This window comes from Seriola dumerili, unplaced genomic scaffold (genome assembly GCF_002260705.1).
Source record: "Seriola dumerili isolate Sdu_G_001 unplaced genomic scaffold, Sdu_1.0 BDQW01000189.1, whole genome shotgun sequence".
Lineage (NCBI taxonomy): Eukaryota > Metazoa > Chordata > Actinopteri > Carangiformes > Carangidae > Seriola > Seriola dumerili.
This window is the reverse complement of record NW_019174444.1, coordinates 2310106-2325647: the sequence shown is the minus strand read 5'-3', so window position 1 is coordinate 2325647 and position 15542 is coordinate 2310106. Positions and strand designations below refer to the sequence as shown.

Genomic DNA, 15542 nt, shown 5'->3' with positions numbered 1-15542 from the left:
TTTTGTCTTGTGTAATAGTAAACTGAATATCTTTAGATTTTGTGCTGTTAATGGGACAAAACGAAACATTTTATATTCTATTTCGATTAATCAGATTCTAGATAAAATACCATTTATATGAAACTACTGAAATGACTTGATATTTAATATAACATTTTAGAAATAATGTATTCATATCTACATTTATTTATGTCTGAAAATGATATTTTAGACTAGACAATGCTGACACTTCAGCATTCAGTATCAAATAAATTACAGGTTACATGTTAGAAAACCTAGAAAACCATTGATATGAATAAATACAGAGCAAACATACTACAATCATGAATTTCTGAAATAATCTAATAAATATCTAAACCTAAGCTCATTATTATAAAATCACAATAACAGTTTATTTCAGGTTATTTTTATTTAATAAGAGCATTTTTTTTAATGTCCAAAAGCTTCAAAATCATCAATGTTTGCTGATTGTGAAAGAAAAATGACTATTTATGAAAGCTTTATGAAAGTTTTTTGGATCTCAAGAGTTCACCTCAGAGATCAGGTCTTTCTGTGTTTCAGTGCAGCACGAAGCATACATTAAAGGATTACGCATCAAACAGGAGAGGCTGATCCATACTGAGATTTTCAGTGACAGAACAGTTAACCATTTACCTCCCTCCTGTCAGAATGGAGTTTCTGCAGAAGGGTTTATTTTAAACCTTGTGCAACTTCGACAGTTCTTCTGACCATGCTCCCAAGATTTTAGTGGGTAGTTTCATTTTTAAGTAAATACTTTGGACATCCAGTGACAAGACGATGAGTTCCCTGCAGCATGTGAATCCCAGAGTGAGGGGGATCAGAGCCTCACCACACAGTGCTCTGCAGAGTTTGGCTGCACACATCACACAAGAGAACACACAGGTAAGTGCCAGCAATCTCATTTATTTATCTAGTTTTTACACTTGGCCTCAAAATCCCCGAAAAAAACAATTGTGGTTTGATTCAATGAGTAAATGCTGGATATCTACAAACATAAACCTTGATATGAGGAAGTCCACAACTTGTTGCCTTCAGATGCAAAGAGGCTAAAAATGTCGAGTCCAGGTGGCAACAGGTGACAGCTTCCAACAAACCAATGAAAAACCTACAGTGGTGGAAAGTAACTAAGGACATTTATTCAAGTACAATTTTTAGGTGCATGAGTATTTCCATTTTGTACTTCTTTCTATTTCACTAGATTTCACAGAAAAACATTGTATTTTTGCTACTTTATTTATCGGACATGTCTTGCAATAGAAACGTTTTTTTCTAATTTATCATTATAAAGTAAATGTTGGTTTCACAGTGTAATGGCTATAGAACTATGAAACCATCTACAATTAGACTGGTTTCCTATAAGCCTCATTTTCACTGTGCAATTCTCATTCTGCCACCGGGTTCAAAATCTTCCAAACACTTCCAGATTTCCCCATTATTTAGGATTCTTTTAAATCCATGGTGGTTTTATGATCCAGACTGGACAAACCCTTCCTGCATTAACATGTGTTGTCCTGCAGAGGGCGCAGAAATCCTTCAGAGAGGTGATTGATGTCAGCTCAGGTGACTCCCACCAAGCAGGAATGAAACCCATCTCATTTGTTCGACAGGTTAGTTTTGTCATTTGTGCTTTTGCCTGATTCTGTGAGCTTTGATTGGACATAAGATCAGGAAACTGAAATTTGTCATTTTAGGATGTATTGGTGATAATCAGAGCTGTCTGTGTGATGATGTCATTCATCTATTCAATGCATTTGTTTTTAAGAATTTTAATGAATATGTTTGTTGCATTTTTTGTCACTGTCATGCTATTTAGACTGCTGTTATTTTATTACATTGTTAACAACAACATGTTCTAAGTTTTTTTTATGGCTGAACGATATGCAAAAAAATCATATTGTGATTATTTTGGCAGATATTGCAATTGCAATATGAGTCTCAATTTCAGTTGGAATAATCATTTTTGCATTTAATTTTCATATTATATATATCTAATATATATATCTGCTCCCCAACTCTGGAACTCTCTCCCACCAGACACCTGTAACATTGTTTCTTTACCCCAGTTCAAATCAAGACTCAAAACTCATCTGTTTCAATCTGCATATTTGCTATAATTTCATTGTTTTCTTTTTAACTGTCTATTGTTTTTATTATTTTTATTGTGTTTTTAATCTTCTGTAAAGTGTCCTTGAGTGCTGTGAAAGGCGCTGCCAAATAAAATGTATTATTATTATTATTATTATATATATAGATAAATGATGGGGCTTATACCAAAAAAGCATCTTCCCTTACATTTGTATAATATGATTTGTCGTTTGATTTGTTGTTTGGCTGTTGTGACACATTTGATCATTATCAAATCAATTGCAGCTAGTTTGTGTTATATGCTTTGCAACCATGTTCTCTGGTGCTGCTTTCTTGACAAGGATACTATTGTGAAACATTCTCTAACTTCTGGGCCTATTTTCTCAGGTCTTGGCAGCGTGTCTGCACCCTCAGCTGCTGAGAGACAGAAGTCTTCCTCTGGACGCCAGGCTGAGGGCTCAGAGTCTCCTGGAGGTCTGTGAGGGAGGAAGTGCAGGTGAGGATCAGAGAACGGTCTTTTCTGTACAACCTGTCTTACATTTAAAACATCAACAACTGTATAGAAACAGCATATCCAACGACTGATCCATTAGGTTCCTACACTGACTCCTCCGGCATGCCTCATGTCAGGAAAAGCATCGCTGAGTTCATCACGAGACGAGATACCGAAATTCCTTCATACACCAAAGACATCTTCATTTCTGCTGGTTCTCAAAGGGCCTTGATGGTAAAAATACGCTGTCATTATAGACGCCACACTCAGCTAATATCTACTGGTATCTGGATGTTAAAGGATAATTCTGGTCATTATTTCTATCAGTTATGGTAAAATTATATTCATCAAGTTAATCGCTGAGATCTGGGAACACAGCAACAGACTCAAATGAGGCAAAAAAATAAAAGTAGTCAAGACAGAAACTCAGCCAGATGATCTAAACCAGGGGCTCATCAACTAAGTGGTTTGCCCAACATGAACCACATAATGCTTATCAATATATCAATAATCAATATAATAATTTCACTGTTTAGCTTCATTTTCTCTAAAGAATAAGCTTGATTTGGGCGCCTCGGTGGCTCACCTGCTAAAGCGCGTACCACATGGGCTTAGTCCCAACCGCAGAGGCCATGGGTTCCAATCTGACCCGTGGCCCTTTCCTGCATGTCGACCCCTCTCTCGCTCCCTGACTTTCCTGTCTCTCTCTCACTTCACCATCTGAATAAAGGAAAAAATGCCCCCAAAAAAGTAACTAAAAGTTTGTTTGAACTCTGCCTCATCATGTGACTGCTTGTGTTTCCTGCCCCATTAGATTTCTTTTGAATAATATCTCCACGTTCTTAGATATCAACAATTAATGTGGTCGTAACTGATAGAAATTATAGCGAAATTAACAAAATAAGACCCAAGTTGAAATAAACTAGAATTATCCTTTAAACTTCCTAATGTGTTAGAAAAGGGTTTTTACACCTTATCCATATATATATATATATACACACACATACATACATACTTTCATATTTTATGCACTTTAGACCTCATTTAACTCACAGTGTACAAATAATTTTTAATTTAAAATAGGCACAATGTATTTAATCTATTTTATTACTTGTGATGAACAGAACAGGAAAATATATTGTCAGACCACGAGAGGCTAATGATAAACAATAATAATAATTCCAACATTAGCTTGTTTGTATTTTCTTATATGTTAAAATGAGCAATGATAAAAAAGACAGTAGGGGGGTCTGAGTGGGATCATATTTGCTCCGTGTTCCTGTACAATAGAATTCAAGTCAATTATTGACATGAAACATAATTTTAAAATTATCACACAAAACTATGTATTTCTCTGCATGAACAACCTATAAATACTACCGGGTCAAATTTGACCCATAAGATGTAACTTTTTCTTTTTTAATAGACATTTAAAACAAAAAAATAAAAATCATCAAAATGTATTTTATTGTATTATTACATCGTTGTTGAGGATGCAATGAAGAAAAACTTAAATTAAACCCAAAATCACAAAATCTAATATTATTATTTTTAATCGTTCTGTTGTGTTAAGGTGCTTGTGAAACTGCTGGCCAGTGGGGAGGGGGAGACTTGGACCGGTGTGTTGACCCCCCTGCCCTGCCCTCACACACTGCCCATGCTGCTGGACGAGGCCGGGGTGACGCTGGTGCCGTATCAGCTGATCGAGGAGCGAGGCTGGGCTGTAGACCTGGACGAGCTGCAGCGAGCCTTGACGGTTGCTAGGCGGCACTGTGAACCCAGAGCCATTTACATCAGCAACCCAGGAAACCCCACAGGTAAACATCGCACAGCGGCGAGGTAAGAGACACCTGTGTAAACCTCCCTGCTGTCATCACCTCTGCATGCTGCTGTTTGTCTCTGCAGGTCATGTGCAGGACAAGAAATCAATAGAGGAGGTGATTCAGTTTGCTGCAGCTGAGAGACTCTTTCTGTTGGTTGATGAGGTGATTATAAACTATAAACTGGATTTCATTCAGTAACTGGCAGCCTGCTGCTCACATTAAGTATCTATTCCCCCCTGTGCACTGCAGGTGTACCAGGACAGTGTGTACGGGCAGGACACGCAGTTTATTTCCTACAAGAAAGTCCTGTTTGAGATGGGAAAAGAGTTCTCAGAGACAGTGGAGCTGGTCTCCTTTCACTCTTTATCCAGCGCCTGCATGGGAGAGTGAGTTCTGTGATGGTCATTGTCATTTTGTGTGCTTCCACACAGGACTCTTTCTTTGTGATAGGGTTTTGCTTTGGCACGCTAATAGACTGTATATAAACACGCTAACGCTTGCTACGTTATCCGTTGCTCTTTTATAATATTGTAAAAACTACAGCCAGATATAAAAAACAACACAAACCTTTTTATCGCCTTTCATACCTTCTTTTTGTCGCCTCTTCTTTCTTTTCTGTGTGAATGTAATACCTCAGTAACGCCTTAACGGACTTTCTTCAAATGTGGTAAAAGCATTCACTTGTTCTCAAGGATGAACTGATTATATTTTGGTGGCTAAAGGCCAAAGGTCAAGGTCCTGGGGACCTCACAAAATGTGGTTTTGGCCTTGTGAATGCAATATCTCCAGAACTCCTCAAGGCAATCTCTTCAAATTTGTCACAAATGTCCATTTGGACTCAAGGACAAACTGATTTGATTTTCAAAGGTCAAAGGTCAAGGTCAGTATGACCTCACGAAACACTTTTTAGCCATGACTCAAGACTTCACACATCAATTATGACATAATTTCACAATATTTGAATATTTTATATGACTTTGGATAAACAGGGATGTAACCTGAAACTAGTCTGAAAGAATCTGTTTTTTTGGGGGGTTTTTTTGGTTGCATCAACCCACCTACTAGAAAGTCTATACAGTATATATTAAATCTTCAAGTAACTTCTCTATCTGTGCCCTAGGTGTGGTCTGAGGGCAGGATTCATGGAGGCAGTCAACATGGACCCTGGGGTGATGCATTACGTTGATACCATGCTGTGTACTGATATCAGCACTCCAGTCATGGGACAACTCGCTCTGGATCTCATGGTGAACCCGCCGAAGCCTGGAGACCCTTCCTATGACACGTACAAACAGGTGACACACATCCCCTCCGGTACCGGGCCCTGTTCTATGTTTTATTACAACTTACAATCTCTGTCGTTCTTTCCATCGAAGGAGATTCTCCTCACTCAGACCACTTTGTCCCAGAATGCTCAGCGGGCTTGGCAGGTCTTGAACAGTCTACCGGGGATGAGCTGTCAGCCTGCAATGGGGGGAGTCTACCTTTATCCCAGTCTGCTTTTACCACCTGAGATCATAGAGCAGGCCAAGGTGAGAAGAACTGGTAACACTTTATAATAATATAATGATAATTATAAACTTCATTTATAGAGCACATTTCATACAAGAGCTGAAAGTGCTTTCCAATAAAAAACAAATCAAATAGTAAAATAAAATAAGGGCGGATTGAAAGACAATGAAAGACAATAGATGATAAAATAAGTAAATGAAAATAAAAACAGACACCAGTAAGAATAGTAAAATATGAGAAAATCAATTAAAAGCCAAGTCAAATAAATACGTTTTCAGGTGTCATTTAAAAATGTTCACTGAACATTTCTTATGGCAGGGTATTTTAAAGTTTATTAAAAAAAAAAGCTGAACTGCCTATTTTCTGGTGCATAAAATTGTGAGTAAAAACATTCCCCCAAATGAATGATGTAGTTTTGGGGTTGAAAGCTCAAATCTTGGAATAACAAGGCAAGTTTATTAATGAGGCACCATTCAGACACAAGGCACGGAGGCATGGAAACACATCACAAATAGAACATCAAGATGACATTAAAGGAGCATTTACTAACAATAAAAACAAATTTGAATAGATGAAAATAAAAACATTTGAATAAGTCATAAAATCAGGTCGTAGACTTAGGACACCATTTTTAAAGGAGTGCTGCAGTGACAAAAGACATTAACAACAAGCTAATGCACGAGACTAAAAAGATGTTATGTATGCGATCTATTGGTGAGCTGTAGCGAACAGTGATGTTTTAAAGCCCTGACATAAATGAGCTGACAGTTTCAGCAGATCTCAGGAAACTTGTTCCACAGGTGAAGAAAGAGAAACTGAAAGCTGCTTCACCTTGTTTGGGTCTGACTCTGGGAACACTGAGTGAACCTGTCCCAGATCACCTGAGGGGTTTAAATGCCTCATCAGGCCCAAGACCATTTAGTGCTTTATAGACAAGTAGTAGAATTTTTTCATTTCATTTTGCTTTTTTTGGAAATGTTTCCAATTTTCCATTCATTTCTTTACAATATAAAATTCAACTTGTACTGACTTTTTTTTTTTTACAGACTTCCATAATTTATCTTAGTAAACATTATTTTTTCTTCTACTCTCGTCAGTGTCACATTATTTATAGAGTTACGTTGTGTGATTTGCAGCAAATGAGCTGAAACGTGCATAAACATTTAGCGGTGCAGTGTTAACAGACATGGTGGGGTTGTAGTGTATATATAACAACAGATAATCAGATTCAGAGTCAGATCACTGAAAAGGGTTGTTGCTCCTCACAGTGGATAGATACTTTTCCATTTTATGCCAAAATAAAGTTAATTAGAAATAAATATGAATAATAAATTGCAGTCCTGCAAGGAGCATTAATGTTTAATCAAATAACAAAATACATATGTAGTGGTTCTGTCAGTTACATCAATAATGAGATACTGAAACATTCACATCATCTCTGTTTTTAGATGTTAGAGGTGGAGGCGGATGTTCTGTACTGCCAGAGGTTACTGCAGGAGGAAGGTGTATTAGTAGGAGCAGGTTGTCAGCACGGTGCGGCGACTGTCGGACACCACCTGAGGTAAGAGACGTGAAGTTGGCCACATCAGTCAGGTGCTGTATGTAGCGCTGTCTCTAACACGACTCCCTCTCAGGTTATGTGTCCTTGTTCCACCTGACACTCTGGAGGAGGTCCTGGCTCGCCTCGGCTCCTTCCACCATCGCCTCACGGACAGATTTCCGACACAGTGGTTCTCAAAGTGGGGTCCGGGGAACCCCAGGGGTCTTGGAGGAAAGTCCCTGGGGGTCCCCAGCAAAGAGGGGAATAATTTATTGTCACTAAATTCCATCCAATGACAGAATATATGACTATTTTGGTTCATGGGTTTCAAAAACTCTCTTTAATAAAACATGCAAAAGCAAAAATCTTAGATGGGGCTCTGTGGTCTAATTTGTGTCAGTTCAGGGTCCTTAATGTGAAAAAGTTGGAGAAAGACAGCAAGTGTGGACAGAGATGATGCATTACAATTGTTGCCTGGTTCAGTCACTGAGTCATTTACAGAGGAATACGAGAAAATATTACTAGATATTTGGAGACAGGAATATTGTTGTGAAGTTTCACATATTGATTATGTGAAATAAAATTAAAAATAAATAAACAAAAGTACAAAAATAAAAAAGAAATACCATCACAACAGGAGTAAAACTGGATGGTATAAACTGCACCATAACATTTATCCTTTCCCAGAGGTTATGAAGATTTATGTGACAGTACTACATGAAATAAACTATGGAAATAAAACACTACGACAATTTCATGATATGGTAGATATATGAAAGAAATGTGACCAAAACTCTGTGTATTGATATAAATCAATGTGTATAAAAATATGATAACACAATATTTATGTGTGTGCAGTGTGAGGTTTTGGAATGGAGGGCACAGGTGCCACAGACACAAACTCAAAAGGTTGGAACAAGTTTTATGACTTAAAAACAAATTCAATTAAAAGTTAACACTAACACGAATTTAAACACTTAAACATGTGTGGCAATCTCATCACAGCCAAAATATAAATCTGAAGAAACCTAAAGATTGGATTGGATTTTGGATTTCTTCAGATTTTACAATGTTTTAGTGTTAAGGTACAATCTGTCCCTACGCTATTTTAAGTCAAAGGTCAAAGGTCAAGGTCTCGGTGACCTCACAAAACACGGTTTTTGCCTTGTGAACTGATATCTCAGTAATACTTGATCTTAATCGTGGTGACCTCACAAAACATGTTTTTGGCCATAACTCACAAATGTATACACTAATTATGACATAATTTCACTCAAAGGTCTATAAGGATAAAATTAAATGATAACATTTTATATCCAAAAGGTCAATGATGTCACTGTGACATCATAATGTTCTGCAAAAACACCTCTGACTATTATTCAATGCTGTAACTCAGGGAGATTGTGACCATATTTCCTGCGACTTGGCTGGTTGGTGGAGGGATACAACCGTGAGGTGGTAATTCTAGTTTTTGTTAAGTTAGGTAGTTGCAACAATAAGACAAAGATCAGTTTGCTGCAGCTGGAATTAAACTTCTTCACAGGCACATGTAAAGGTGTCAGTACAGATTTGAAATGGTGACCTTTACGTTTGACACAAATTGGGCTTGCACATTTGATGGAGGTGACAAAATATGGAAATCACCAAAATGTATAATTTTTTTGTTTGTCAAAAAGTAATTCACAAACAAAGAGATATGCAGTAAGCTATCAGAGCTTACAGATTGACATTACTAATGTTTTAGGATAAGTCGAGGGAAACAAAACATCATAATTAACTCAATAGCAAGGTATCACTTTCATCACAGTCTATGTTTATTAAAAAAAAAAAGCCGAACACATCAGCCACGTGACTAACAAACAGGGAAACAGGAGCTCTTTGGCTTAAAACTGGAGCCTCAAATGTCTTTAAAGGTCCCATATAGTATAAAGTGAGTTTTCCATGTCTTTTTTGATTATAAACAGGTCTAGGTTTTAGATTAATACTGTGAAAGTATCAAAGTCGACAGATAAATGCACACAGCCTGTATTCAGAAACTGGGGCACATTATACAAAACACCTTAAGTTAAGATTTTCCTTAAGGTTTACTTAAAATGTTAAGTAAAGGAGAGAGGAGAGACTCAGAGCCTCCTCTCTTCTGATTGGCTCACAGACCTGTTGTTACTAGAGCTCCATGTAAAACTACACTGAGATGGTCTTTGGTTCTTAAAACCACAAATATATCTTCTTATGGCTCAACACTTCAAATAAAACACAAGAAACGTAAAATATGGGACCTTTAAAAACACAGTGGTGTTTCATCAGTGCTTTCAGACAGTGAGTAGAATTTGCTTTCGCTGTGTAAATTGATTTGAATGGTTTATAACAGAGTCAGATCGTACAAGCAACATGTGTTCAGTTCATCCCTTTGGCTCATGTGCCAATGCATTTAAATCTCATACTGCAGAACACTGTGTGGTGAGCGGTCTGGAGATGAGGGGTTAAAGCTCCTCTTTCTTCTTTAAGATTATCTGCCGCACCATTTCAGCTATTTTGGGTCGGATTTCTTTGACAGAAACCTTTGGTCCCCAAGCGTCCACCACTTTGCCGTTTACATCAATGAGATACTTCCAGAAGTTCCAGTCAGGCTCCTTCCCAGAAGACTCTGCAGGAAACCAGAGGAGAAGAAAGATTTAAAAACATTCTTTCAAACAAGGGTTTAGCATCCATTTGGACTTCCACCTAGAAACAATTTCACCCTTCTTCTGTCGCCTCTCATTTTATCCATCCCACAAGTGTGTCTTTTCTTTCTGACATCGCTTTTTCTTCTTTTTGTCTCTGGTATTGTTTTTTCATTCCAAGTCCCACTTGGATTTGAGGATGAACTGATTGGATTTTGGTGGTCAAAGGTCAAAGTTCAAGTAGTCAGTAGTCAAGAGTCTATCTTTGTCAAACTAGCCCCTGCACCAACAACATCACATCTCACTCACCGACAAGATACTTGTAGACGTTGTTGGCTCCAGTTCCGACGACAGCGATCTTGCTGAACAGAGGGAAGGAGACTCCGTAGACTCTGCGTACGAAGCTGTCGATGTCCTTGTCGCTGCCGGGCTCCTGCTGCCCAAACTGGTTGCAGGGGAACGCCAGCACGTTGAAGTGATACGGCCCAAAGTCCCGATGGAGCTGCTGCAGGTCTTTGTAGTGTTCCTCAGTGAAGCCACATTCACTGGCTACATTCACCACCAGGGACACCTGAAGCCACATAGATGCACTTTAAAAACACTACGATAAAACCACCAGCAGCCGGGGAACTGTCAACAGCTGAAGTACACAACATGCTCTGCTCATTATGTTAGCTTGTTAGCTTGTGCTCTCCTCAGATATGACTATAAGTGAAAGGAAGGACAGACCCTAACCCTAACCCAGTTTTGATACCAGGGTCAATCTTGTCCTGTTCTTGTGAATGTGATATCTCAGTTACACCATGAGGGAATTTCTTCAAATTTAACACAAACATTCACTCGCAGTCAAAGATGAACTGATAAAATGATGACATTTTATATCCAAAAGGTTAAAGGTCAACTTCACTGTGACATTGTGATGTTCTGCAAAAACAGTGTGACCATATTTCCTGCAACTTAGCTGTTGGGCGTGAGGCAATAATTCTAGTTTACATTTTTTTACCAAGATGATTTTCTTTGATACTGTGACGAGACATTATGATCTTTTTCCTCTTGATGTCCTCCATCGTCAAATGTTTCCAGGTTGAACAAAGGAAACTTACTATGCACATTTACTCAAGTATTGCACCAAAAATTTAGCGTGTTTTCTCCCTCTCTCTTGTTCCAGTAATCATCTCATGAAACCTCTGATTTATCATATCTATATTATATCTCCATAAAAAGTAGTTCGCACTAGCCCCGCCTCCACCTGCTACAATAAAATGGTAATTAAGCATTGATGCATCTGTATTAACAATCTAAAAATATCTGATATATTTATATATCAGTCACAGGGGTGAAATTGTTCTCTTACTTTTGATACTTAAAGTACATATTTTATACAAATTTTGCTGATTATACTTGAGTATTTTTACTTTAACTTGTAATGGAGTACTACACTTCTTCCACCACTTGTTTAGCCATTGTAGATTAGAAAAAACAAGATTTTCAACTGCTATTAAACTGCTCTTAAATTGATTAAGCATCCAAACACCTTGTTTTGTTTGACCAACAGTTTAAAACTCATTAATATTCAGTGTACAGGGATATAAAACAGAAACAATCAGAAACTCTTCAGACAATAACTGGTATGTTTGGTTGAAAAATGTTCTTAAACAATGAATCAATTATCAAAATTTTCTGCTGTTTGACGTATTGACTAATCATTCAGCACTACATCACAGGAAACCACCTTAACTGTGATTCAGACAGTTTTTATCAGAGGCTGCACGTCTGATCAGATTCACTGCTTTTCATGTTTAAGTTTTCATCAAACATGTTAGCGAGCAGATCCACAGCATAGACAAAGTCAAGCTTGTTAGCGCAGGCAACTACATGCTACAGCTTCATGCTTCATGCTCACAGTCAGTAGGGGAGAGTTTCTGCAGAGGATTGAAGAGCGGCTCATCACTACAACATGCATTTCATTTTCCCTCAGTCTACAGTTTGACGATCCCATCATCTAGTGCTGAGAGGCTCGGAGCCTCCTCTCTTCTGATTGGCTCACTGACCTGTTGTCACTAGAGCTCCAGAGAGAAGCCTGAGAGAGGAGATGTAAAACTACATTGAGATGGTTTTTGATAACAACCACAAATATATCTTCTTATGGATCAACACTTCAAATAAAACACAGGAAAAATATAAAACATGAGAACTTTAACCAAGCACAGTGAGGGGGATACATATTTTTTTATTTTTAAAGGTGTTCAAGAGGACCAAATAAAGGAATTACATAAGGTCTTCATATCGAATTTTATTTCGATATGAAGTATAATTTTTTAATTATAAGATTATTTTGACTACAATCACAGAAATATTGTGCTGCCCAAAAATGACTTCATTTCTATTTTTCTCTCTTCTGCTCAGCTTTATTTATCTTGAACTGCGATGAACTAAACTTGATTAGCTAACTGAAGTAATGAAAAGCAATTGTAAGTAGACACAATAACACTTAATGATACAGCCTGTGATTTACTGTAATTTCATTGTATGAATCAGGCACTGATAAAACACTAAGTGGTTCACCATAAAAGCTTTTGTTAATGAGTGAAACTACAACGTGTACTGTACATTAAACAGTAATGATGAGGTCTGTGGGCTGTAATATTACCTGTGTCTGTTCTCCCTCATTTGCTCTTTAATTACACTGTACGAAAAAGGTTGTTAACAGCATTGAAGTTTTGTTACGCAGTACTGTAGCTATAGGTAACCTAGTATATGTACCTCCAGTGCAGACCAGTTAATGATTTAGTTTTACCTGATTCATACAACAAATCAGTCAGTTAATACAAGGCTGGACAATAACCCATCAAATGCTGATAATCAGCATAATGCATAAATAGGTTTTTTTTTGGTCCTGCAGCTCTTTAACAGAAGATCAGTGGTCAAACAGTCCGTTGGGGAGGATGCAGGAGGATTTTACACAACCTTCTTATTAATGTCTTATAACTGACCTATAAAGCTTTAGTAAATTATGTATTAACCATTAATGAAGCTATTAATCAATCTCTTTATATAATTGCTGCCTTATGTGTTTGTGGTGCCCAAGTATTAAACTGTTCCCTACAAATAAAACCATGTATGTAAGACTCCTACAAGATAATTAAAAATCTGCAGTAGTACAGGTAGTGTGCTGTATCAGTCGATTAAGACTAACCCGGTCTCGTGATCCGTACCTTGTTTGAATGAAAAGTCTATGAAGCAGCTGCAGCGGCTCTGCAGGCCTCTTGCCACGTAGGCCAGCGGGGCTACATGATGGGACATCCCGAGCAGGCTACAGTCAAACTGAGTTAGTTACATCTAAAAACATGATGTTAAGTGGGAGACGAAGAAAAAATAATTAAACATTCTCATGCAGTGGCGACTGACATGCAACAGGACAGACTCTGTAGTAACATCACCGGTGTAAACTGTTAGTCTATAGTCAGCTGTTCGGAACCAGACTTACCGAACCCCGGTACTTCTCCAGGGACACTAACTTCCCCCTGCTGTTCACCACTTTAAAAGTATAAAAGTCTTTCTGTTTGCTCTCAGTGAGGCTGAGTAAGGTCAGTAACACGGCGAGGGCTCCGGGAAGCATCTTTACAGTCAGACTGCCAACACAGCAGCAACAGCGAGGAAACTTCTGTGAACTCCTGCGGTAGTTCTGTCCCGGTAAGTCAAGATACAGCAGACAGACGGGACAACACTTCCGGGATCGGACGTCACTTACAAAATAAAAGCCGTTATTGATAAATTTGTGTTGATTATTTGACCAGGCACCAAGAAACCAACCAGTACTCTAGAGGTGAAATGATTGGTCAATTAATCAATTAAGTAACTGGTGGAAAAAATAGTGGCAACAATTTTGATAACCGATTAATCATTTGAGTCAGATTAAAAAAAAAAAAAAAAATCACTGGTACCAGCTTCACAAATAGTTTCCTGGTTTTTTGTGTTTTTGTGAACTCAACATTTTGGGGGTTTTGACTGTTGTTAACTTGTCTTACTTTCTTGTACTTTCTAAGCAACCATTCTATACTTGACACAGAAAAATATTGTGATTTGTCAAATTTATCAATTGTCAAATTAAATTATAAGTGATATCACAATTTTGGCCCACCATGAGTATTTTTTTAACATTAGAACTTTCCATCAGCTTTATTCTTGTTGTGTGGGAAAATGAGTTTAGTATTATCCTAAAAGGCTAAATGACTGCCATTTAACTTTGAATGGAATCATAAAATCAAAATATATTAGAATTTGGTAGCCCAAAGTACACTACAAATATTTTAAATCCTTTTCATATCACAACCAGCGTGGGACACTTTTGGTGATTCGCTAAGGTTAATGTGTTTTATTGCAGGTGAGGAGTCTCAAGCTTTTATTTTGAAGGTGTTTTGTATGGAGAAGAATTGGAACTGGAACAAAAACTTTTCCACCTCTCACTCTCAGCTCATTAAGCAGATGAAGGCATGCACACCATGGCCTACTTTTTACTGGAGGAAAACAAATGAACACAATCCAAAAATACAGAGCAAAACCTAAACCCTCTGCATATTGATAACAGGCCTCTGTGAGAGAAGTTTTCACAAACTGGGTCTCATTTGTGTGGAAATTTAGGCTAAGTCACATTCCTAACCAGAGAGTAATTACACAGACTTGGGACGAGGTATTTTGGTTACATCTTGTGTTTGGGAAGTTTAGCTCAGGTTTGAGTGAATGGCCTACATACTGTGTGCCAATGAAGTGGTCCACAGAGTGCCATTTGTGTTTCCCTTTTGCAATGCATGACCCAGTATCCAGGTTTTTGTTTAAAGACTATTTCAAGACACAGTATTTAAAATAGGAAGACTTAGAAAAAAATTAGAAAAATTAGCTGTTTTTATTTTATGTACAAAATAAAAGTTCAGATGCCTTTTGACAAGACATCAACTTCATAAAAATTAGTGGCGATGAAAGATAAAACATATGATTTATTTCAACTCTTTAAAAATATGTCTTCTGCTACATTTCCAATCATTAATGTTTACATCGCATCTCTAAAGAAGCAGCAGGTTAATGAAGAGAAAAGAGATGACAGCTTTGTAATAGCTTCGAAAAGACATTTGGAACTGGATTGCTTTTCAAAACCCTTGGGAGTAACCTTTACACTATAGCCTATTTGTTAATAAAATCGTCATAGCAAAGAAAGAAAGAAAGAAAGAAAGAACGAAAGAACGAAAGAAAGAAAGACAGAAAGGAAGAAAGAAAGAAAGAAAGAAAGAAAGAAAGAAAGAAAGAAAGAAAGAAAGAAAGAAAGAAAGAGACGTGTTTGGGAACCTTGTATCTACACTAAAAAGATTCTGAGCGGTACCTGAACGCAACACGTTGCACGCCCCTCTTCATCA

General features: G+C 37.6%; 2 protein-coding genes across 2 annotated transcripts; one reads left to right on the top strand and one right to left on the bottom strand.

Moving 5' to 3' along the window:
* Positions 1–719: 719 nt before the first annotated feature.
* On the top strand, positions 720–8747 carry LOC111227483 (alanine aminotransferase 1-like). The gene is made up of 11 exons (XM_022752999.1): positions 720–903; positions 1539–1628; positions 2494–2602; positions 2700–2833; positions 4173–4416; positions 4505–4584; positions 4672–4808; positions 5543–5717; positions 5799–5954; positions 7383–7495; positions 7569–8747. Exons 1-11 carry the CDS (start codon positions 799–801, stop codon positions 7768–7770), a joined length of 1545 nt encoding a protein of 514 aa, XP_022608720.1. The 5' UTR covers positions 720–798; the 3' UTR covers positions 7771–8747.
* Positions 8748–9693: 946 nt separating this feature from the next.
* Positions 9694–15522, bottom strand: gpx7 (glutathione peroxidase 7). The gene is made up of 4 exons (XM_022752998.1): positions 15509–15522; positions 13622–13880; positions 10444–10705; positions 9694–10118 (listed from the first exon to the last, which is right to left on the bottom strand). Exons 2-4 carry the CDS (start codon positions 13751–13753, stop codon positions 9955–9957), a joined length of 558 nt encoding a protein of 185 aa, XP_022608719.1. The 5' UTR covers positions 13754–13880; positions 15509–15522; the 3' UTR covers positions 9694–9954.
* Positions 15523–15542: the final 20 nt, after the last annotated feature.

Excerpts from the sequence above, each read along its gene's own strand:
- LOC111227483 (XM_022752999.1), top strand. The coding sequence starts at position 799 with ATGAGTTCCCTGCAGCATGTGAATCCCAGAGTGAGGGGGATCAGAGCC. Across the intron at positions 2,834-4,172 it reads GTTCTCAAAGGGCCTTGATG|GTGCTTGTGAAACTGCTGGC; the intron begins GTAAAAATACGC and ends TGTTGTGTTAAG. Across the intron at positions 7,496-7,568 it reads ACTGTCGGACACCACCTGAG|GTTATGTGTCCTTGTTCCAC; the intron begins GTAAGAGACGTG and ends ACTCCCTCTCAG.
- gpx7 (XM_022752998.1), bottom strand. The coding sequence starts at position 13,753 with ATGCTTCCCGGAGCCCTCGCCGTGTTACTGACCTTACTCAGCCTCACT. Across the intron at positions 10,706-13,621 it reads TGGAGAAGTACCGGGGTTCG|GTGTCCCTGGTGGTGAATGT; the intron begins GTAAGTCTGGTT and ends ATGTGGCTTCAG. Across the intron at positions 10,119-10,443 it reads CGTCTACAAGTATCTTGTCG|AGTCTTCTGGGAAGGAGCCT; the intron begins GTGAGTGAGATG and ends GGTTTCCTGCAG.